This window comes from Platichthys flesus, chromosome 7, assembly GCF_949316205.1.
Source record: "Platichthys flesus chromosome 7, fPlaFle2.1, whole genome shotgun sequence".
In the NCBI taxonomy this organism is placed as follows: Eukaryota; Metazoa; Chordata; class Actinopteri; order Pleuronectiformes; family Pleuronectidae; genus Platichthys; species Platichthys flesus.
In genome coordinates, this window is record NC_084951.1 from 12,667,267 (window position 1) to 12,689,388 (window position 22,122).

General features: G+C 41.1%; 2 protein-coding genes across 2 annotated transcripts; one reads left to right on the plus strand and one right to left on the minus strand.

Annotated features, from left to right (window-relative positions):
• Nucleotides 1-41: 41 nt before the first annotated feature.
• znf362b (zinc finger protein 362b) lies at nt 42-10,466 on the minus strand. Its single transcript, XM_062391809.1, has 9 exons — nt 10,353-10,466; nt 8,179-8,242; nt 7,614-7,869; nt 6,999-7,103; nt 6,229-6,547; nt 4,803-5,027; nt 4,114-4,192; nt 3,795-3,953; nt 42-3,102 (listed from the first exon to the last, which is right to left on the minus strand). Exons 2-9 carry the CDS (start codon nt 8,239-8,241, stop codon nt 2,986-2,988), a joined length of 1,323 nt encoding a protein of 440 aa, XP_062247793.1. The 5' UTR covers nt 8,242; nt 10,353-10,466; the 3' UTR covers nt 42-2,985.
• si:ch211-112c15.8 (tumor necrosis factor receptor superfamily member 1A) lies at nt 10,448-20,713 on the plus strand. Its single transcript, XM_062391810.1, has 11 exons — nt 10,448-12,300; nt 12,405-12,435; nt 13,116-13,197; nt 13,301-13,426; nt 14,282-14,413; nt 14,561-14,600; nt 15,410-15,501; nt 15,841-15,987; nt 16,487-16,524; nt 16,768-16,879; nt 19,731-20,713. Exons 2-11 carry the CDS (start codon nt 12,421-12,423, stop codon nt 20,048-20,050), a joined length of 1,104 nt encoding a protein of 367 aa, XP_062247794.1. The 5' UTR covers nt 10,448-12,300; nt 12,405-12,420; the 3' UTR covers nt 20,051-20,713.
• Nucleotides 20,714-22,122: the final 1,409 nt, after the last annotated feature.

Consider the following 22,122-nt stretch of genomic DNA (forward strand, 5'->3'; position numbering starts at 1 on the left):
TTGGCAGGATCACGTTTCAGTAAAGCCGAGTTATCACTGACGAATTTGTAACAGTCTGTTTATTAAACAAGGTAAAGATACAAAGCTTTTTTTTCCTTTTTTAAACATTGATAACCTTAGTTTAACTTCTCAGTCTTGTCTGTGCATATTTAGTCGTTCTAGAAACTGTATATGAAACCACAATGCAAGACAGGAAAAAGTGTAATAAATCTACGCAATATCTTTTCATCGAGAACATGGGTTAAACAGTTATCATACAGTTTACAGCTCAGGAACTCCATGCGGAAGGAAAGGAAATAAAAAAAAATGTTTACACGATTGAATACTGCAGAACACAATACATAGTCATGGAAATGGGATGATAGAACAGTTAAGGCTTACATGGAAATAACTGATATAAAACATGAGTATTAATAACATACGGGTAGACTAAAATAATTACAGTAAGTCCATACATAAGCTTTTACAAAAACCCAAACAGAGCGTGTTGATGAAAACTTAAAAATAGGTTCTATAAATGAGTAACATGTTTTACAGTACAGCAACATGTACATTTTCCCACTATCTCAGAAGAGAGTAAAGTTGAAGAGGCAGGGTCTGTTGTTGGCGTAAAATGTCTTGTTTTTCAGGCCAGTGGCTTGAGTAATAGGTTGTTTTTTTTTAATTCTTTTGAAAACATACTATATACTGTATATGTATTTTACATTTTTCTCAGTTCCATCTCAAACATAACATCTAGCTGTAGCACCTTATTTTTTTCTGAAGTGCCCTGAAGAACACAGGGTACCCTATTAGTACCATCCGGAGTTTAAAGTTACAGTAAAAATACAACAAACAATACTGTGTACAATAAAAAGAATACTAAGGAGAACAAAACTAATCAAAAGGAGAAGCATCCACTCCACATAAACTCAAAATATAGGCCTATGGAATATGACTTATACTGCAGTTTATTTAAAAATAGGTAAAGCTTATTAAAGGCTTAAAGAAAAGATCCTACCGGGGAGGGTCAGAGTTCATTAACTTCACATTTTGGTCCAGCGGCGACATTTAAAAATTGGCCACTCGATTTAAAATTTGATGTGTATTCAAAAGTAGAGCTGGCATCGATGCATGTGCAATGTTTTCAACCTCTGCGACAAAATACTTCTAATACTAAGTAAGTAAAAGCTTAACTGAACAGAGAACGCCGACAAACACGATGAAGAGAACTGCTTTCTCTTGGAAACAAGGATAATTGTGAATGGCACGAGTTCTGAGGACGTGAGGGAGAACGTAATGTAAAAGCAGTGTTTGATTGATCCTGTGTTATGATCATAAAAAGTGCCGTAAAAGTGAAATATGTCAAATGTGGAGTGAAAGATATTGGAGATATAAAAAAAACAAAAACATTCATCTTTCTTCCCTTCCGTGTTGCTCTATTTTTTTTAGTTTTCCCTCCCCAAATCAACAGTACACCTTGTTAATACAATCATGAAACGTTGAAATTGTCATCTACCGATTGCCTTTCTTCAAATTTAGACGACCCTGTAAATGTGTACTTGCACCGAAAATGCGAGTAAAAGCAAAGAAAGTAACAGAAACACTGTTATCTATACACAGTCGGTACTCTTAGCTGCCACAAGTAATGCCCTTTGGCATTTTCCATCCAACAAGATTGAAACAATTTGAGCCAAAACCACGAGGCCTAAAAGTGCTTTAAGATTATCTTTGGATGTCTCCAGAATACACCCAGCAAACATTTACTTTTTTCTACTTTCTCAATTCTTTATAAGGGCAAATATCATCTGGCACGTTTTAGAAACCCATTTGATGGAAGAGGAAAAAAAACAAAACAAACTAAAACATTTCTGATGGCCAATGCATCCGGCAGTTTACATGACGCTTACGAAAGTGCTTATTAGATCTGACGCAAGACATTCTTTGCCACTCGATCCTCAGGACAACATCTAGCTGTATTGTTACATTCACAAAATAACGCTGTGCTCATTTAGGACAGGCGGCCTGTGTCGGGACGAATTGAGGCGGTCCGCTCGCTGAGCGCTCACAGCGCGTTCAGGGCCTTTTCAGACCTCTTCACTGTTTTCACAGTTTAAGTTACAGCCTCGAGCTAATGTAGTTTTAAAGTCTTCATTAATCTCCTCATCAATCTGCACTGAGCAGCCCATCATCACAGCAAAGACAGGGTCCTCGTTCGGATTTTTCAGATATTTCTACACAATTGGTGGTAAACTCCACTAACAGGGTTGTGTTCTCAGCCCTGTCTGTGTGTTGGTTTGTTTTAAGAGCAGAACATAAAAAGTACAACAGATTTCCACCAAACTTGGTGGAGGGACGGGACATGGTCCACTAACAACTCATTAAATTTTAGCCCAGGATTTGCACGAAGGGGCAGATCTAGGAATTTATTATCTGAAATAAGGCATTTTTTTTTGGACTGATATTTACGAGTGAGTGCAAATCCACAAACAGAATTGGGGCAGATACCGGATTCCTTCTGGATCTTGAAGGAAAAAAAAATCAAGCACAGTTTGGAGACTGATATTTATATGGTCGTGCAATTTGGTGCAAAATCCTGATTAAGTGAATTTAATTGTGGTTTCATGAGGGGACAGCTGGGCCTTGATAAAGATAGTTACCACACTGTGCTATACGTCCATGACTTGGAAGGCGACACATCCGTTCACTTTAGGTAAGTTCAAATACAAGTGTTTCCTCTTTTGCTTTGTCAGAATGGGGCACTTAGTGTAGATTGACGAGGGGAAAAAGCTGATTTCAATGATCTTAGCAGGACTGATTACAACATTAACATTGTTGTAACGAAGAAAAAAAAAAGGGTATAGGTCTGAATGTACTGAATGTATGTCAGCTGTCATAATGCCAATGTAAGCCTTATGTAGATGGCCGTGGGTGCAGGGCCTCACAAGCTCCAGCCGATCATAGACTCCGAATCCGACCTGCTGCCGGGCTGCCGGGGGGGGAGGCTCAGATGAGGGAGATCCGTATGGGGATGTTCGGGGACTCGGTCCTCTGGGGCGACTGGTGGCTCACTAGGTGCTCCACCACCGTGTGTTTGGACATGTGCTTCATTAGGTAGGTCTCCTGCAAAGACGTGGAAACACAGGAAACGGTCACAAGGCGACATGAATCACATTTTGACGTTTGACCCTTTTTCTTTCCTCGACCATCAGCTCAAACACGTTTTATCTGCTGTGTAAAATGTGACAGAAACAAAACGCAGCACATTAGAAACACCACCATGTGTCGAGTCGGAGGTTTGAGATTTTAAAAACCGTTATTTTGATTCAGATTTATAGCCTGATGGGCTTTAGGACGGGGTTTCTCACACACACAGATATTAGCTCGCTGTGATAAAACTCCAAACAACACCAGATTGATCTCATTCCTCATTACGGTAAAGACGATGGCGGCTGTCTCTGCTTGTAGACGGCTACTTCACTTTATCTTGAAATACGGTGAGTGCAAGTAATTCTGGATTTCTTAAATTAACTGTCATGCTTGACGTAGGTCTTGAATTATATTTATTATGGTTTTGAAAAGTTTAATTTGGTCAAACCATTTTCCAAAGGAAAATGGGTAAAAGGAGATTAAACCCGAATCCTTACCACCCCTGGTATTTATTAAATGCCAAAATGAGAGTGGCAACATGTTCTCACTTTGTACAAAAATGAGAACATGTTGCGTGTTTAAGAATTACAAACAGGAAATGACTTTCAGACCAGAGTGTCATGGAAAGGCCATGGAGATAAGCGATCAGTCGGGGGTTTACTCACTGAGGTGTATGCCCGGCCACACATGCTACAGCAGTAGGCCTTAGCGTTTTTGATGGCGTGCGCTGACAAGTGGATCTGCAATGAAGCGGAGTCGGAGTAGGCACGGTAGCAGTTGGGACATTTGTACGGCTTGTCTTTATTGTGCTGCCTCTGGTGAGACTGTCGGGGGGGGGGGGGGGGGGGGGAGAAAAAGAAAACACAGGCGAAAAGGTGTGAGAGCAGGAATTTAAATTTGACCTCATTTAGTTTTAGTTTACTGCAAAGTTTTAACTGGGTAGTTGGGTAATAGCAAGAGGAAGATGTGGGATGATGTACGGACCTGGAGGTTAGACAGCTGGGTAAAAGCCTTTTCACATCCGGGGTGAGCACATTTATAAGGCCGGTCGCCGGTGTGGATTCTGCAGCAGGAGACGCAGATGGAACAGAGTCAGATCAACACCAGTTTAGCATTTTACAGACTTAGATGACAGCGATATCAACAGTTGAACCACAGAAGTGCATCAAAACAAGGCCGAAGCAATTTCCCATTAGAGTTCACATCCAGAAACGTATTGGTGCATATTTGAGTCCAAACCACAGACTGTCTATAAAGATGGACGGCATGGCTCCATGTCTGGATCGCCCCCCAGTGGCCGCATGCAGTATAGGTCAAGAACCCTGCCTTCTCTGTGTTGTTGTATGGGACATGGACCAAACTAACACCTCAAATAAAAGTTTCTCATCAATGGTGTCTGTCATTTTAGGGAGTTCTTGTCACACTGTGGTTATGTTCTGCTATAAAACTGATTGAAACATCATTCATGATTGACAGCTGAGAATGAATCATGATCGGTCGAGCGTGTGTATCCATCCGTTGGACCTTGATACCAGGTTCAGATTCCAAATGCACAAGATGGCGGCGTTCATATCAGTGAAGACACATCCACATGACTTTTCAAAATGCTGTACACATCTGTTTAAGTCTTGAATCTCTCCCCCCCACCCCCCAGTGTTCACAGCTGGACAGACCTGGTGTGCTGCTGCAGGTGGGACAGCTGACGGAAGGAGTTCTCGCAGTAGGAGCAGTGGTAGGGTTTGATCCCCAGGTGGATGCGCAGGTGCTGCGACAGGTAGGAGGCGTTGGCGAACGTCTTGGTGCAGTGGGGACACTTGTGTGGTTTGGCCTCCGTGTGAGACTTGGAGTGAATCTGCATCTCGGACTTGGACAGGAAGGTGAGTGGGCACACTTTGCATCTTTGGGAGACAGAAGAAGGGGGAAAAATGCAGAAACGGGATCAGACCAGGCTGCTTCAGTCAATTCGGGTGAGGACGTTATTTCTTTTTGATTAAAGTGATGATGTCATTGTCCGAATTAAAACCTTAAAACAACCACTCTATGTAAAATCATTAAAGTATTAAGCATTGCTATCTCCATTCAACAAACAGTTCTTATTTTGAGACAAATCATGAAAAAATATGATCAAACTTTAGTCATAATCAATTCTATTATTCACTCTGGTAGAACTGGTAGAAGTCCTGACCAAACTCAAAGTGGAGTTTCATTCTAATGAAGTAGGGAACTGTTTAGGATCTAGTTCGGTCTAAAGGTATCTTCTGTAGCTCTGATCCTGGTGTTAACATCCATCCTATGAGATCCGATCACAAGTGGTCAGCTCCAAGTCAGTCCGATCACCCCTGACATTTAAATGCTTCCTGAAAGAATCCCCTGATTCTCACTTCCCCTGCTCTACATGCAAACGATCACAGACGTCATTTGTCAGTCTACTTTGAGTCATAATGTTTGGGTCTGTGTGTCGATGTTGTGCGGTGGCCACAAACAATTCAATGTATGGACCCTGAGAAGCATTAACATACGTGCGATTCATTTTGAAACTTTGGAGGGGGAAGAGGTCCTTCATATGTGGCTCAGGACTTTTGCGGTCACACAGCGAAAAACAATGTGGCCACATGCATCACAGACCAACCCCCAAATGTGATTTGAGTTAACAGATCTCAGACTCCATTCATGATGCAGTTGTTCAGAACTGCGTTTTTAGTGCTGACCACTTGTGATCGGATCACTCAGGTCAGATGTTATTACCTGGTCTATGTAACCTCTGTCAACCTCACAAAATAAGTAAAATTCTTACAAGCTCAGTTTTTGCCATTAGGTTTTACTCTGGAAGGTAAAAACTGAGAATTGATTAAGTTTGGCAGCTGGAGGTTTGATGATTTAGATAATGATCTGAAACCTCCTGAAAAATGAATGAGGTCTCACTTATGACGAGCGCAACTAAATTATATTAAATCTACTTAACAGCTAAATTGTCTCCGCCAAATAGGTATTGATCCTCCGCAGACCTCGGTTAAATCAATCGTTTGACTTTGCAATGAGAGTAAACGTCTTTCCCTCTGTGATGCAGTCACTTCTGAAACAATGTGTTCCGTGTCCCACCTGTAGATTTTGCCCTCTTTGGGTGCAATTGTGACACAGCCTTGGTCAGCTAGGATGGGGTAGGGCACCACCAGCAGAGGACCCGATTGGTTTTCAGCTTTGATCTTCTTCCGTCCCCGGGGGGCCTTGGGTGGGGGGCCCAACAGTCCTGCCAGGCCGCCGACCTTCATGTGGTCCATGCCCGGACCACTGGCCAGCCCAGAGATGATGTTCAGAGAGGGGGCGCCACCGAGGCGGTTCTGGCTGCTGGAGGTCGGGGTCGTGGGGGTCAGGGCCTCGGACATGATGTGGCTGTCCGGTCGGGATGAGGGAGCCAGCGCTGTGGAGGTGGGAAACACGTTTATTCTACTGTCACAACACATGGATTCTGAATATGATTGTAATGTAATGGCAAAAACTCACAAAATTAGGATAATAAAGAAGAAAAATGTTGCAGATGTGACAAACCTCCAAAAAGTCATGTGACTCTTTACTGATATTTAGGATAATGTGGTGCTGATTAACATTTTCAGTATTTGTGATCAAAATAACATTCACTGAATCTTAGATGTTGTTTATCCCTTTAAATGGCCCATACTCCTCGTACAAGCCTGAAAATCAAAAACTCTTTCTGTCAGTATTATTCTTATTATACTATACGTCTCTGCTTGAAGCCTTGGGACAAATTTGACTAAAGATCTTGATGTTTAATGTTTGAAATTCACTTTGTGTGTGTGAGTGTATCACAGTCTGAATCAGTTTGTGTCAACAGGGCGCAGAGGGCGACTGACCTGAGCGATGGTTCATGCGGCCAGTTTGCTCGCCAAGCTGTCTCAGGTGCCAGTCTTCCCACAATCCTTTAGCCTTCACCGCTGACTTGTCGTCCATTAATCCATCTGGAAGGTGTCAGGTGATAGCATTTTAATGGGTGATCCGTTATTTGTGTTTTTTGAAGTAGACAGACCTCGTACTGCACCATGTGATCCACGGAGACCCTCAAACAACTCAGGGCCCATTTCACATTTTTCTGCTACCTGAGCCAATATGGCAGCTGTGTTTTCGATTTTCAACCTAATCACCTCACATATACATTTGTTGTTTCACAAAACTCCTCTGTTTCACTGAATAAAGTATGCCGAACCACCCAGTGCTGTGCTGTTAAATGTTGTGTTGATAAGAACAGCCATGCAGTCACCTCTCTAGATAAAAGACAGACTCAAATTAGCAGTTTCCTCATTTAAAAACAGATGTTTTCTGCTCAACGAATAGAAGAAAGAAACCACAAGACTAAAAATCTGCACACGATTTTAACTTTTGATGCTTGACAGCTTTTCACACTGCATGCCAGTGACACATTTGGGTCTACATTTAAAAAAAATGTACTGGGGTTCAGAATCCAGGCCTACCCTGTCCCGAGCTGGAGGCGGGGCGAGCATGCAGAGCGATGTCCGGCTGTCCAGAGCCCTGTCCCTGCGGGTGGTGGCCCGACAACTGCTGCTGCTTTTGCAATGACATACCGTGCTGGTTGCCCCCGTCCTGGGTCGAGGTGGGCAACAGCAGGGTCTGCTGGGACGGGCTGGAGGTAGGCGGCAGGTGCAAGGGTCGGATCTTCTCGGCCATCAGCTGCTCCTTAATCTTGTTAATGAGCACCAGGTTATCCAGCTGAAAGGGTCAACGTCATGCTCAACAGACAACAGCCACCGTGTGTGAATGTCATTCATGCCCCCCAAAAAGGGAGAACCCCCCCCCACATCCCAGGAGAGAAACACGCCGAGCAGCACACATTACAAGCCACGTCGTTTTGTTTTTCCTTTTTCCTCTGCGAGAAGGAACTGTGGCTGATTCTCTGTCTCAGAGTCAGTCTCTGTGACGCACTGGAGCCGATTGGCCGAAGAGACATTCACACATGGAAACACTTGGCAATGAAAGGCAGAAAGGTCCCAATTAACTACATGTTACATGTGGACTCACCTGGCCTGGCATGGAGGGCGGGGGCGGCCAGAAATACGGGTTGTTAAATCGTGGCTCTGCCATCCTGCAACATAGAAACATTTACTTTAGTCACATTCAAAAGTTATATTTAAGGAGGTGTTGTGTCGGAATAAATATGTGGGTCTGGGTCAGAGATGAGATTATGATGCCAAATGCTTGTTTTTTAATATTGCGAAGTGTTTGCATAGAGACAGAGTAATGTGTGTTAATGTGACAGAGTGCAGCTGTAAAAATGAACAAACAAGGGTTCATGTTTACTAGAAAAACAAAGCATTTCTCTTCAGCTCCAGTGTGAAATACAATCTACATCTTCAAACCATGAACAATTTAACTTTCCTACTGGGACCAGTCTTTGCTCAGGAACTCTTCGTTTCTGCACGTATCAGATCGCTGCACATTGATAAATGTTGTGTTTCACAAGATGAAACTGGCAGCTCCATAAAAGTTACTAATGATTTCCAAAGGACTCGCATAATTACACATTTGTCCCTTTTCAATTTCCTTTTGGACAAATACCAAGGTTATTTTTATGACGCGTCAGTACAAAGGTTGGCTTCATCGACAAAAAATACTTTATCAACAGCAAGTGTGTGCATGTGTGAAGTCACATATCAGTAGATAATTTGTAGCTTTGGCTTTTAAAACCTTAAATAAATCAAATAGTTTTGACATAAAAATACATTTAAATTAGGACAAACTCATATTTAAGACAATGTTATCACTCTGAAGCAGGTATTAGAAGATTTCAAAAACTGTGGTTTGAGTTTCACACAGCAGATGAGCAAAAATACAGTAAGATGACCATGAAGTAAAAGATTTATTTTACAGCAGAATGCATTCAAGACATAGAAAATGAATAAAGTAGAAACTAATAATAGTTTGTCAAAAGATAAAATCTCACTGCTCATTTTAACAGTGCAAGAATAATACGGTGTTTCAAAGTAAAAACTTTCACCAGATCAAACTAATACATGTCGAAACGTTTAATTAAAAACTAATAAGTTTGTCATTAGATATAAATTACATAGCTCATTTTCAATAGTGCAAGAATAATAATCCAATCAGTCAATTAGGAGCTGTCACCTTTAAATGAACACAGATTAAATTATTAAATGTCAATCAAATAATTCAAAATCTAACAACGGTTTTTCATTAGATAAGAGCACAGCTCATTTTAGACAGTGTAAGAATAATAACCCAGTATGTAAATGGGGCCCTCGGTGTAAACTGTCACCTTTTAAATGAACACAGGTCAAACTAATGTAACAAAAAAAATGAATGTCACCGAGAAATATTTCCCCTGTGTTCAAAATAGAGAGAAGTGTGGCGGAGCTGCATCTCCTCAGTGTGTGTGATCCTTTTGTCTGGGGCTGAATTTGAGGGAATAAGTGCAAGTCGCTGGAAAGGGGCAGAAACAGCAGAAAGTTTCCACCGTGGACTGGTCGGACTGGTCTGTGTCTGGGCTGCACCTCTGGACGCGGACTGATGGAGGACCGCGCGGCCGGAGCCCCCCCCACCGGTGCGTCTCAGACATTCTCAGACAGTTTGCTTAAAAACATTTCCAGACAAAAGGGGAAACAAAAATGGCAGCCTTATTTTTATAAGGCGGGACGCCATATTCTGCAGACCCCCCTCACAAAATATTTCCGAAGGAGCGAGCGTCGGCGAGGGGAGGCTGGCGGGGAGGAGAGGCGGCCGAGGCGGACACAAAAGGTGTGTTTATCGCGTCGAAGCCACGAAGGATTGTTTACGGCGATATGCAGGTTTGAATAGCCCGGCCTCCCCGGCTCCTGAAAAAAAAAAACACCCTGACACTTCCTACAACAACCGTGCCCTGCACAGACAGCGGCTCGGACACGGACCAGATGCAGACACATCGATTTTCCCCCAAAAAACACACAAGCGTGTCGCTGCGTGGAGGTGAAGACGGCGCACACCGCCGCGCCTCGGCGCACGGACGCTGTGCCATCGTCTTCATATCGCACTTTTTTAAGGCTCTGCTTTTTTTTTTTTCACATCCTGCAACTTTTGAGCGAATCAAAGGACAGCGGCTGCGTTTTTTTGTGCACGATCGCACGCATCCGGCGAGCGTTCGGGGGGCTAATGTGAGAAATGCACGGCGGCGAAGAGGCGAGAGGAGCATGCACAAATACCTTGTGTCCCGGCTGCAGAGATATTGTGTTGCGAGCGCAGCTTTAATATAAAAGCTTGATGTTCTGTCTCTGCCTGCCTCCAGTCCCACCACCGCTTCCGGGTCGCTTTGTTCACTTCTGGGTGCTGCTGTGTTTCCAGGCTCGATGCACACATGCACACACACACATGCACACACACACACACACGCGGAAATATTCAGCTAATGTCGCTTTGGGTTTTTTCTCTTTTTTTGCACGATTGACCTAGTTTGTTCACGTGTAACGGAGCCCCGTGCGTTCCTGGTGAATGTAGCAGGGCTTCTCTCCGCCGCGTGTTGGGTGGATGTCTGCACATCCGACTCCGGAGCCTGAAATAGCACACACCACAATACTCCAAAATACCAGCATTTACAAAGACATGAAGCCCACTGCTGCCCTCGTAACGTCTCTGTAGTGAATGGGGCATGGCAGCTTCATTTATAAAGCTCCTTTCATAACCGGGGGATTCGAGGTGATGTACAGGGACATTCAGAACTACGTGAAATAAAAAAAAAAAATCATGCACAATAAAAAGAGTAGAAGGAATTGGTAAAAGGATGAAAGGGAATAAATTTATAATATAAAATGTGATTTCTTTTTTGATTTTGCATTTTTTTGCTCTAAAGGGATATATCGTTAAAGTATGCATGGAGAAATATAGTTTTTTGTATTTGTTTTAGGAAATATGTACATGATAATTGCATCATTACATTCCAATGAGAGTGTTTAAAGGTCCAGTGGGTTAGATTTAGGTGAAGGGCATCTATCGGCAGAAATATTTTTTCTTTAACCTAGAATGAGCCCTTTATATTTAAATACTAAATATTTACATCTGGAGCGGCAATGTTTTTTACAATAGCCCAGACTGGACAAACTAAACACTTTTTGAGTGTTTATGATAACTGAAGGGTTTGTCACGTCTGAGAGGGGAGGATGAGGTGCAACATGCAACTTCACCACTAGATGTCACTCAATACTACACAGTGAACCTTTAAAGGTTCACACTGAACTGGTTCAGTGTGCTAAAGGATGCTTCTTCCTGTTTGAATGTTGCCCTAAAGGTTTCACTGGCAGACCTCTCCTCAGTGGTCTCACAGGGTTATATTGCACTTTCATGTCTGTTATGTATTAGAAGCAGCTCCACTCACAGATTCCAAAATAAGCTTTACAGTTCTTTAAAATTCAATCCTGTGGCTGACAGTGTAAGGATTTAAGAACAGTGGTGATCTGGGCTGTTCTTTTACTTTTGGTTCAAACTCCTCCTTTGTCTTAGATGAGTTGTAAGTGCCTGATTGTCTCTTTAGAAAGTCCTTAAAAAAGAAATACTATAATAGAGAACAAAACCGTGACTGTTCAATGAACTAAATGTAAAAACAAACTGTCACCAAGAAAACCATGGTCAGGTTGCTGAGAGTGCTCCAAGTAATGTTGTAATTTGAAATTGATACTTTACTATCTCATCCTCAATGTAATGCTCAGTATGAGAAATTTTTAAATATGGAGGTGAAAGCACAGAAGGAAAACAAGCAGCTAAAAGTGACGAACCAAAAGTCCTATCTAAACCATTGGAAGTTCTGCTATCTTTTGCAGGTTTACCTCTATTTAACAAAAGGCACAGCATACAAAGTTAATTACAACAATAAATGAATAATAAATAATAATAAATTCAGTATTATCAATAAATTCAAAACAGTATATTCTGTAAACGGGAAAAAACAACCGTCACATGCTTCAGAGGAAGAGAACGCATAGACAGGGAGAATGATGCTCTACAGTAATTTAATTGTGTGTGTGTGAGTGTGTGTGAGTGTGTTTCCTGTTACAAGCACTGTTTCTCTGAAGTCTCCAAAGAACTGACTACAACAGGTTGTGACACACAAAATACACTGCAGTTGACTCAGCTTCGCAGGAATTCACAGAAATCTCTAACGTAAGAATGCCTCCGTCTTTCGTTCGATTTGGTCGCATCTTTCTCCACTGTTGTGATCACCGTACTCACTCTCGTCTAATGTTGTCTGTTTGACCTCCTTGCAGTTTACACTCTTTGGAGATGGACCTTGTCTTGGTAAGTTTATCCAGTTCAGTTGTTTAATTTGGATCTGCTGGAAGTTCTTTCCTTGCCTGTCTCTAAGTCGATTTTGGATCATCGTCAGTGTTCATTAGAGGAACGGCTGTCACATTACTGCTGATGCTAAGAATATGTGATGCAGTGACTTATGTTCCATTATTACTATAGGAGGGCAGTGGAGGTCAGTAAGCATGTGACTGCGCGGGTAAATCTACAACCACCTGAGTTGAGGACTATTTGACAGATTTAAGCTGTATGTGCAATCTCACTGTTGTTGTGACTGGTAATGAAAATAGAGAAAATAGAATTTAAAAGGTAAGAGGAAAGATGATTTTACTGATGTAGATGTATTATTATTATTATTAGATAATTAGATGCCAATTAATGTCCACAGTGCAGTCGCTCACTGCCAATGGGAAGTTGCCTTTTGCCCTCTCTTCTCTAACTGGGGTACTAGTGTTCATATATGGTGTGGATTAAGGCGGGTGATAAGTATAACCTGGGAACTCAATAGAAATATCCTTCTTTAAAAAACAGAAACCCTGCTAGATATCCAAGGTGTATGGACATTTTGAAAAAAGCAAAATTTAGATAAATTTCAGTCCTTTAATATCGTCAAAGTGACATTTCCACAATCGTCCCTTAGATCCTCAAACCTCTTTTATTGTGTCTTTCAGGATTTTCTTCTGATACTTGTCATCCTCTCCGGTGGACAGAGTTCTGATGACAGTAATCTTTGTTATTCAAAGTGCCCAGCTGGTAAGCTATGACCTGACCTGATGTATATGCATTGATTTTGTGTTGTACATTTATAGTAAAATGATCGTGTTCACATATTCCCTTTTTCGCGGGTCTCCACCAGGGTATTCTAAAAAAAAAGACTGCGACAATCGAACTGGGTATTATGAATGTCAAGAATGTGTAAAAGGGACGTACACAGCGAGAGAAAACACTGTTAAGAAGTGCATACGGTGTGGATCCTGTCGAGGTAAGTATCTCACTCGGGTGGACTGATAGAAACACATGCTGAGTAGCTTGTGCGATATTGTGCACTCTCATAACTTCACCCACATATTGGTTATGTTTGTTTTTGTTTTTATCGTTAGTTATTTAAGTGAAAATATGATGAGACACATGTTGCAGGTAACTTTTGATGTCATTCTCATGAGGTTTGGAAAATTATAATAACCCCAAATGCAATTTAGGTAGTAGATTTGCACTCTGTTCAACTTTGGCCTCCTGCGGGCCAGGAGGATGGTTGCTTTATCTTGGAGAGAGACTGAAGTATCGTCTACACAATCTTGGATTAGAGAGATGGCAATGTATGTTACATTAGAAAAGCTAACCTATGTAATCAGGGGTAAAGCACAGGAATTTGAAGAGGTGTGGGCACCCTTAATGGACTTTCTCAGGCAACGGTAGATTATATCTATCTGTAGGGATATCAAGTGTTACATTTTTATTTTATTTTATTTATTATTGTTATTATTTTACGTAGGTATATATGTTTGTGTGCGTGTTTATCTTTATTTATTTTTTATTTATTTTTCTGTATGTATGTGTATGCAGTGAACTTCACCAGCATTTAATTGTGCAACTTGTGTGGTACGTGTCAATGTGTTTTGTAGGTTCTTATTGGAAATGAATAAAGAAACATTGTTCAAAAAAAAAAATAATTAGTAGATTTGCAGTAAAATCTTGTGATGTTTGAAGCGGTGTGAAAATGGAATGGAAAGCATATTTTCCAGCAGGAAATTCTGTAGGCAGCTTTTCACGACTGTGTGTTAACCCTGTGGATTGAGAAACACATGTGTTTAGATTTGTTGTTTTTTTTTCTCCCCAGGGGATGAGGTTATAATATGGCCCTGCAACTCAACCAGAAATGTGGAGTGTGGATGTAAAGAGGGATATTACTTGGAAGGCACTAAGTCAAATGGAGGATACTGCATTCAGTGTGACTGTCAATATTGTAAAGGTAAGGGCAGTCAAAAAGTGAGTGAAAGTGTTAGTGGGCATTCACGGCTGCAATATTCATTTATATACTGAGTCATTTTAATTTGACATAAACTCTGTGCCAAAGGAAGCTGTGATTTCTCATATTCTCTCTCATGTTCTAATTCAGGACCTGATGCAGATCGTAAGAAGTGCCAGCCATGTCAAAGGTGGGAGATCTAACTAAAGACGAGTAAAGAGAAATAATTTGATCCTGTCTTTTTAATCTCTCAGGGCGGTTTTAATACTGACACTTTGCAGCTCAGCATGTTTCTGCTCCGATCAAATTTCAGAAAGATGAATCTGTTTCTCAAAGTTTATGGACATAGAAAAAATCATCTCGTCTTGATCTAAACAAAGAAGTCATATCAGTCGCGGTATGATTGATGGTCAGGCTACATGTTGACTTTGTCGTGAAGGCGAGGAGATCTCTGATAAAGGCTCTGCAGCATCTGAACTGTGCTGAACACTGTGGATTGGATAGATAATCAAAACACAGTGAAGATCTGGTTCAAGATGTCCATATGAACACTGAGACAGTTTTTTATGTGACCTAGTCACTCCTTCAGTTCATACTGGCTATTTAAAGAACCCGTTGGTTTAAAGTCATGCAGGAAATGTATTTAGAAGTTTACCTGAAGCCAACGTGGGGCTGCGGTCGCCCAAGTCCGATAAATCAAATATAACTATTTTTCAAAGTTGCATTTAATAAATCAACGTCAAAGAATCTAGACGGTGAGATAGGAATTCAAAAAGACGGTAACCTAAACCCAGACGACTGAACCCTCGTATTAGCTTCTACAAGAAACTCCTTTGCAATATATTTCTACATACAAAAAAAGAACATTAGAAATGCATTTTCTCGTATGAACTAGAATCATCATTATAACAAGCGCCAAGTGTTTCAGTGTTCACAACAATGTGACATTTAAACAGTTTCAACGTTTCCTTTTAAATTTATGGACGCTCCTTTTTTCAGGGCATGTGCAGAAACTCCAGTTTCATCTCCACCTACAACTACACCAAGAAACTCCACTAGGAGGGTAACGGAGAATCCGAAGATAGTTCCCAGTTAGTATAATACATATACTGTTCTTAAACAAAAGGGGCACTTTCACGATGGTTGTGGGTTTATTTTAATTCAATGCTCAAAAACATTAAGGGAACGCCTTAATCCAACCCATCAGATCCTGATGAACGAGTTCTTCAAGGTGGAAATCTCTACTGATGTACATTGTATAGTGTGTTGAGAACAAAATGACGTTACAACTGCCGGTGTATATTTGAGCCTCCTTTTGTGTGACTATTTGTAGATTCATGATTATGCTCATCATTGCAGAGCTAGAATTCTTGAACATGATGCCGATTGTGTCGTGTTACGAGTTGTGTGTCTTTCTTTGTGTCCCACAGAACAGGGGCTTATGCCTATGTGGCTGTTAGTCTTGGTTGAATTGGGGATATCTGTGCTCCTCTGTGGGCTCCTGCTGCTGCTGCTGCACCTCATCCGGAAAAAAAACAAAAAAACGGACATAGTCCTCTGCTGCAGAACCAACATAGGTATGGAGCCACATGCCGACGACGCCAAAACAGTTTTTTTATTTGGATACGCAAAGCATGATTTTGCTGGACATTTATAATACAATGAAAACCTAGAACAATGAATACAAACGGTCCTCTGAAGACAAATAAACATTTTTTAGATTCTGCATTTTTATTTGCACTTCCTGGTTACCGCCTTCTCGTCCACGATACAGTACCAAACTCGAATTTGAAATATAAGTGCTAAGAACTAAGATTTTACAGTGCAAATAAAGAGTCCTTTGTCAAACGTGAACAAATAAGATCAATTTCAATCATTATTTGAAGTCTTGCAATAAGTTAGTTTTATGTATGTATTTGTCCAAAAACAGAACAGAGTACTTCTTCCACCTTAGACACTAAAATGAGTAGCTACATACAGCTAACTTCATATCAAATGTCAAGATTTGTGTACCTTCTTGACGTGTTTAAGCAGGAAGCTTGCTGATTATATCTGCTTTTTTTTTTTCCTACACAGAGCAAGGCGGCTATCAAGGCAGCAGCTCGACCACACTGGTTTGTATTTAGTTTCATGCGCTTCTTTTGAGATAAAGATCTAGCCTAGCATCAGAACTGCAGTGGGCAGTCAGTAAAGTTCAAGAGAGCAAAGGTTTCCTGTTGATCACATTCAGTTGGATCTCTGTCAGGTGTTTGAAAAAAGGTTGGAAGATTTCACTCGACACTGTTTAACATGTGTCGAGTGAAAGAATTAGCTGCAACAAACACACTGATCTTCTTTTTCCCTTTTGTCTTCTCAAGAGATTTAACATTTCGGAGGAATCCCCCATGATGGATCTCAGTCACTGTCCAGCCCCGCCACGACACCCTGCAGCCCACACCCGGCCTCTGCTGCCAACTGTTGAGCAAGGAGGTCAGTTTCAGGGTTTGAATCTCAGCCACAATATCCCTGCCTCAGTTGGACACATTAGTTTGATGATGTTTCCCGGTAGAAGCCTGCGTTGGGTTATGATATAGGACAGACATAGATTAAGTGAGATAGGGCATATGGCCAGAATAGTCAACCAAGCAGACTATTTATTATCAATTGCATGACAGTGTTGCCACTATGACAATGTTAATGTAGTCAAAATATTATAAATGGAGCGGGAAAGCGAGCATAAGAGGCAGCTGAGAGGAGTTCTGATATGAAATCATCTCTCGACCACCAGAGCTGTTTTGGTACTGAGACGCGAAGTCAGCATTTTTCCAAATTGAAATCAGAAAAAATATCCTCAACTTAAAAAAGCAGAGTAGATGATGGATAAATCTGTTTTAGAGAATAATACACATGTGACCATGAAGTCCTCCCTTCTGCACAACAGAGATTTTGTTTCTCCTCTTTAAGTCCCGGAGTTGCTCTCAACACAAAATTAATTATATTTATACATGGATTAAAAGTGTTGTACGAGGTCATAATTGTATGAAAAGTTACTTGAGAGACTTGAAATCCTTCTTTAGATAATAAATAAAGCATACTTCACATTTACAGTTGGAACTTAGTTATTTTGTTCGACTTCGTTATAGTATGAAAAAAAGCTCTAAAATGCCCCTGATAAGGTGTTAAATCAGATTATGAAACTGGAATTTTGTCTTTAATGAAACTGACAAGAGCTTCTAGACAACTAGAAAGACCAGCGTCAACAATACAGTAGCATTATTTACTCTTTGAGTCAGCTGTACAGGATTTAGTGCTTTGCTTGAGGACAACTCGGTTTCTCCCTCAGTTTGCTTTTCACACATGCGCAACCCAGTGGGAGGATCTATGTTCACAACAGCATCAAATTCAGACTCTTATCATAAACTCTCTTGATATCTTCGCTGGTGTTTTTTTTTTTTCATGTTTGCGTCCGTCGCTTTTTAAAACTATCACAAGGGTTTTAACATTTCCGTTCTAACATCACATTCAGAGATCGATATCAACTTAATTCCCTTTGCACAGAGCTGAAGGCGGTGCCCCCACACTAGCTCGCTGTGAATCCAGCGGGGGGGATCCCCTGCTGTGCTCAAATCACATTTTCTCAACTTTCTGCAAACTTTAGCGGGCCAGGTGTAGAAAGTCTGCAGACAATCTGGAGAATCTCAATCTGAAGGTGCGGAGAATCTCATTGAAAACCAGTGATCCGATGCTGTGGTTCTTTCACACTCAACGCTGCAGCCTTTACATCTGTGCTCATTCGCCGCAGTGTTTATCACGGATCACCCATGTGTTCCAGACAGTTGAGGTGGAAACTGCAAAACAGCTCAGTCAGCAATTTGACATTGGAGGAAATGACAAATCAGATACTGAGTGGATGTCACCGTTAACTGAAGAGCTGAGCCTTCTCATGAAGCGTTGATCTTATCAGCTTCACACATGGCAGGTGTTTTTGAGATGACCCTGGGAAGAGCAGTGTCACATCTGGTGCTATTTGGACATGAGATACGTTCAATATTAACAAACTTTGAATAAACAAAGTTTGTTGATCCCTGTGATAGTAGGAGCATTAGGGGCTGTTTTAGAGAATAATACACATGTGACCATGAAGTCCTCCCTTCTGCACAACAGAGATTTAGATTCTCCTCTTTAAGTCCCAGAGCTGCTCTCAACACAAAATGAATTATATTTATACATGGATTAAAAGTGTTGTACGAGGTCATAATTGTATGAAAGGTTACTTGTTTATCACTGATGGTGTTTTGGAGATGACCCAGGGAAGAGCAGTTCCACATCTGGTGCTATTTGGACATGAGATACGTTCAATATTGACAAACTTTGAATAAACAAACGACTAGTCATGGGTCTCGGTTGAAAGAACAGGTTTAATGCAATGTGATCCCTGTGATAGTAGGAGCATTAGGGGCTGTAACCCCCAAACTGGGAGAGTGGCTCCAGCAGATTTCAAGTCTCTATACAGAAGAGTGCAGTCCTAGGACCAGCATAATCATGTGTATATATTTAAAGAGAAAGAAATACTGCCTTCACTCAAGTTTTATGAAAGAACTTTAGTACAACTGGAGTTCCCTTTAGTAATGACATCAGGTTGTTTGTGGTTGTGCTGAAAACCCCTTGTGGCTGCAGTGCTGTTAGCAGCGTGGTGAGTGTGGCATAACGTAATACCTGTGACGGTCCTGTTCACCGTGTCCTTTATCATTATGTTGCTGTATTGGCTTGTCTGGCAGATCGGTGTTTAATATCTTTTTTAGGCAGGAGGAAGATTTTCCATGCACCACATAAGTTAAAAATCTTGCATCTTTCCAGTATAGGTAACAGTACAGCAGTGGTTTCCCCCCTGTGTGAGTGAGTGTTATTTTACTTGCCCTAATAAATTTCCACTAAAAATCTACACAGCACCATACTGGTATTCTTCTTCACCTCCCATAATGTGATTAATCTCCCACACAGGGCCCAAAACAAAAATAGGTCAATCCACAATCTAAAACAAGGAACACGTCCCTCATATATAGTTTCATGTTTGAAAAAGGCTCAGTAAGTTCCTTTAACAGCTCGCCACTGTAGGCTGAGACATGGTCTTCTCAAATGTCTCCGTATAGTTTCTGGATCTGGAAAAACTAAGAACATAACATTGTGCAGGAAGTGGTTAATTCACAATAAGGGGAAACTTATGACATTCCTTTAAGCAACAACACGTTTGATCTGATTGTGATGAAGCACTAGAAACTCTTTCAGTTGACCTTATCCCTCAGCTGAGTTTTTGTGAGTGTGTTTGATTCTCTCCTTCCAGCTGCCAGGCAAGATGCGCAGTCAGTGCACTGGCCGGCCATCGTCCTCTATGCCATCATCAAGGAGGTGCCCCTGCGTAGGTGGAAGGAGTTCTTGCGTCTCCTCTTGGTGGCTGATCAGCAGCTGGAGCGTGTCGAGCTGGAGGCTGGTTTGGGCTCCATGGAGAAGCAGTACCAGATGCTGAAGCTGTGGAGTCAGCGCTCCTCCGCGAGCCTGAGTGACGTCTTCTCGGCCTTGCACCACATGGATTTATCCGGCTGTGCCCAGCTGCTGCAGGAAAACCTGGAGAAGATGCAGGTGGACTTCCCAACCAAAGTATGAACTACCAAAAGAAGAGACAACAGCTTCTCTCAGCTTCTCGAGTGGCGCCTCTGAAAAGTCAGCGGTGGAGGGCTGTGGTTCTGAAGTGCGCCGCTAAAATGTAATCATGTGAAACTCTGATTGTGTGTGTACATGAGAGATAAGCAGGGTGAGGTGAAAATGAGGAAAAAGAAAAAACAAGTTACAATTTTACTTTATGAAATTGGTGCTCATCTTTTTTTCTGGCGTACAACCAGTCAAAGTTAGGACTCCTGTTCACTCTGATCTTCTGTGTGAACTTGTCAGTGTGCATATGTGATATTTTGTCTGCGGATCACTTCCCCACTTCGCATGTCACCTTCCTGACATTAGACATGAAAGAAACTTTGGCTATTGATTCCTGTTGTACGCCCTCACAAGGGAAGAAGACTGAAAAACCCGTAGATCATCAGATTATCAGTTTCCAGCACATTAAAGGTGACCAGGCTGGGTTTTTCCTCAGCACACATGCTTTTGTTGAGTTATGTCTCGCTTTGAGATGTTTTTATGTTCAGTTCAGTAACCGACGGCTAAGAAGTTTGAATTTCCAGTTTATTACTGAATGTTTTAATATTAATCTGTTTTATTTTTTTGTCTTTGGGGTTTATGTCTGTGTATATTTAATAAATATTATGTTTCATTTTATATGTATTTTTTGTTTGACCAAATCCAAGGTGTTTAGGATTTGTATTCTCATTGGAATCACCGATGGAACAAGTGTATGGTAATATGGTAACTGTGAGAGCCAAGCGTCATCCTATGGAGGCTTGTGTCATCAATACATCTGTCGACCACAAGGTGGGAGTGTTGGCTGAGTGTTTGAACAGCAGCTGCTGGAGTATGGAGCAAAGAATCCAAACAAAGAAAGTAAAGGAAAGAAAGCAAGAGGGAAGGGAAGATGTTGGCAGGGTGAGAAGTTTTTTAATCCGGAGTACGATTAGAATAACTCATGAATTGCAAATTCTGCTTCAGCACAGAGAACAGCTGTCCAATATGTCACAGACATCAACAACAACTGCCATTCTGAGAGCATGTTTATTTGTGTATTTTTTTGAATTTTCAATCAACATAAAACCTGTTGATATGCAGTTAAGTAACTAGGATGACGGCAGTCGTTTTTACAACTGTACCTGAATGCAGCATTCAGGTAGACTTTTTGTCAGTCCTAGTCGGTTCATTTTTGGTCTCATACGTTTTTGTACAATATATTAATACAAAAAAATGTAATCTACTATTATATGTTGAATTAATCAACTTGGCTTACTACAATTGGCTATATTGTGTTTACAAAGTATTGTTGTTGAGTTGCCATTTTTTTTTTTGCTACCGACCACTGTATAATTATAATAATGTTATATACTACTGATACTAGTATTATTACTATTACTACTTCTACTACTACTACAATTAATGATAATTGTAACTATAATGATAACAATAAGAATATACCTGATTGTACTGTATATAGGCTTATGTATTGAATGTAATAGAGTTGTGGAATCTTAAATGTTCATTCAGCAGCTGAAAACATTTGAATATTATTTAAATCAAACACTGTTGGAGAAGTTAGATTTCTTTCATGTTCCGTGCAGTTAACAATACTAACATCCATCAAAAATAATCCTAATCAAAGTGATTATATGGATTAGAAAAGTTTATTTGCCACATTATGCTTCTGTGGAGAAAGTAATGGACGCTGTTCCGCTGTTATGTTGATAACCTTTATCTTTCACCCGCCGCCTTCAGCTCAGTGCAGAGGAATGACGATGTTATCGATCTTTGTATTTGATGTTAGAACGGAAACGTTTAAACCTCGTGATAGTAACTAAGGACCAGGGTTAGTGGTTGCCATTGACAACCGGACCCGTGCTCTCTCGACAACAACAGCTCGCGCGCACGGTCTCCAGAGAAGCCGGAAGCCGGAGGGAGTTCACTCATGTGAGGATCATTTATCTGTTTTAATATATTTTTCACAAGTAACAGACTCAAACTAACAAAGTAAACTCCTGTGTAGTATTTGTGGAAGACAGTGTGTGACGAATGAGCGGACGGAC

Bases quoted from the DNA above. Each gene is read 5' to 3' on its own strand.
- znf362b (XM_062391809.1), bottom strand. From the start codon at position 8,241: ATGGCAGAGCCACGATTTAACAACCCGTATTTCTGGCCGCCCCCGCCC. The intron at 7,870-8,178 runs GTGAGTCCACAT...TGACCCTTTCAG, and splicing joins CGCCCTCCATGCCAGGCCAG to CTGGATAACCTGGTGCTCAT. The intron at 6,548-6,998 runs GTCAGTCGCCCT...CCACCTCCACAG, and splicing joins CCGCATGAACCATCGCTCAG to CGCTGGCTCCCTCATCCCGA.
- si:ch211-112c15.8 (XM_062391810.1), top strand. The intron at 13,427-14,281 runs GTAAGTATCTCA...TTTTCTCCCCAG, and splicing joins ACGGTGTGGATCCTGTCGAG to GGGATGAGGTTATAATATGG. The intron at 16,525-16,767 runs GTTTGTATTTAG...TGTCTTCTCAAG, and splicing joins GCAGCAGCTCGACCACACTG to AGATTTAACATTTCGGAGGA.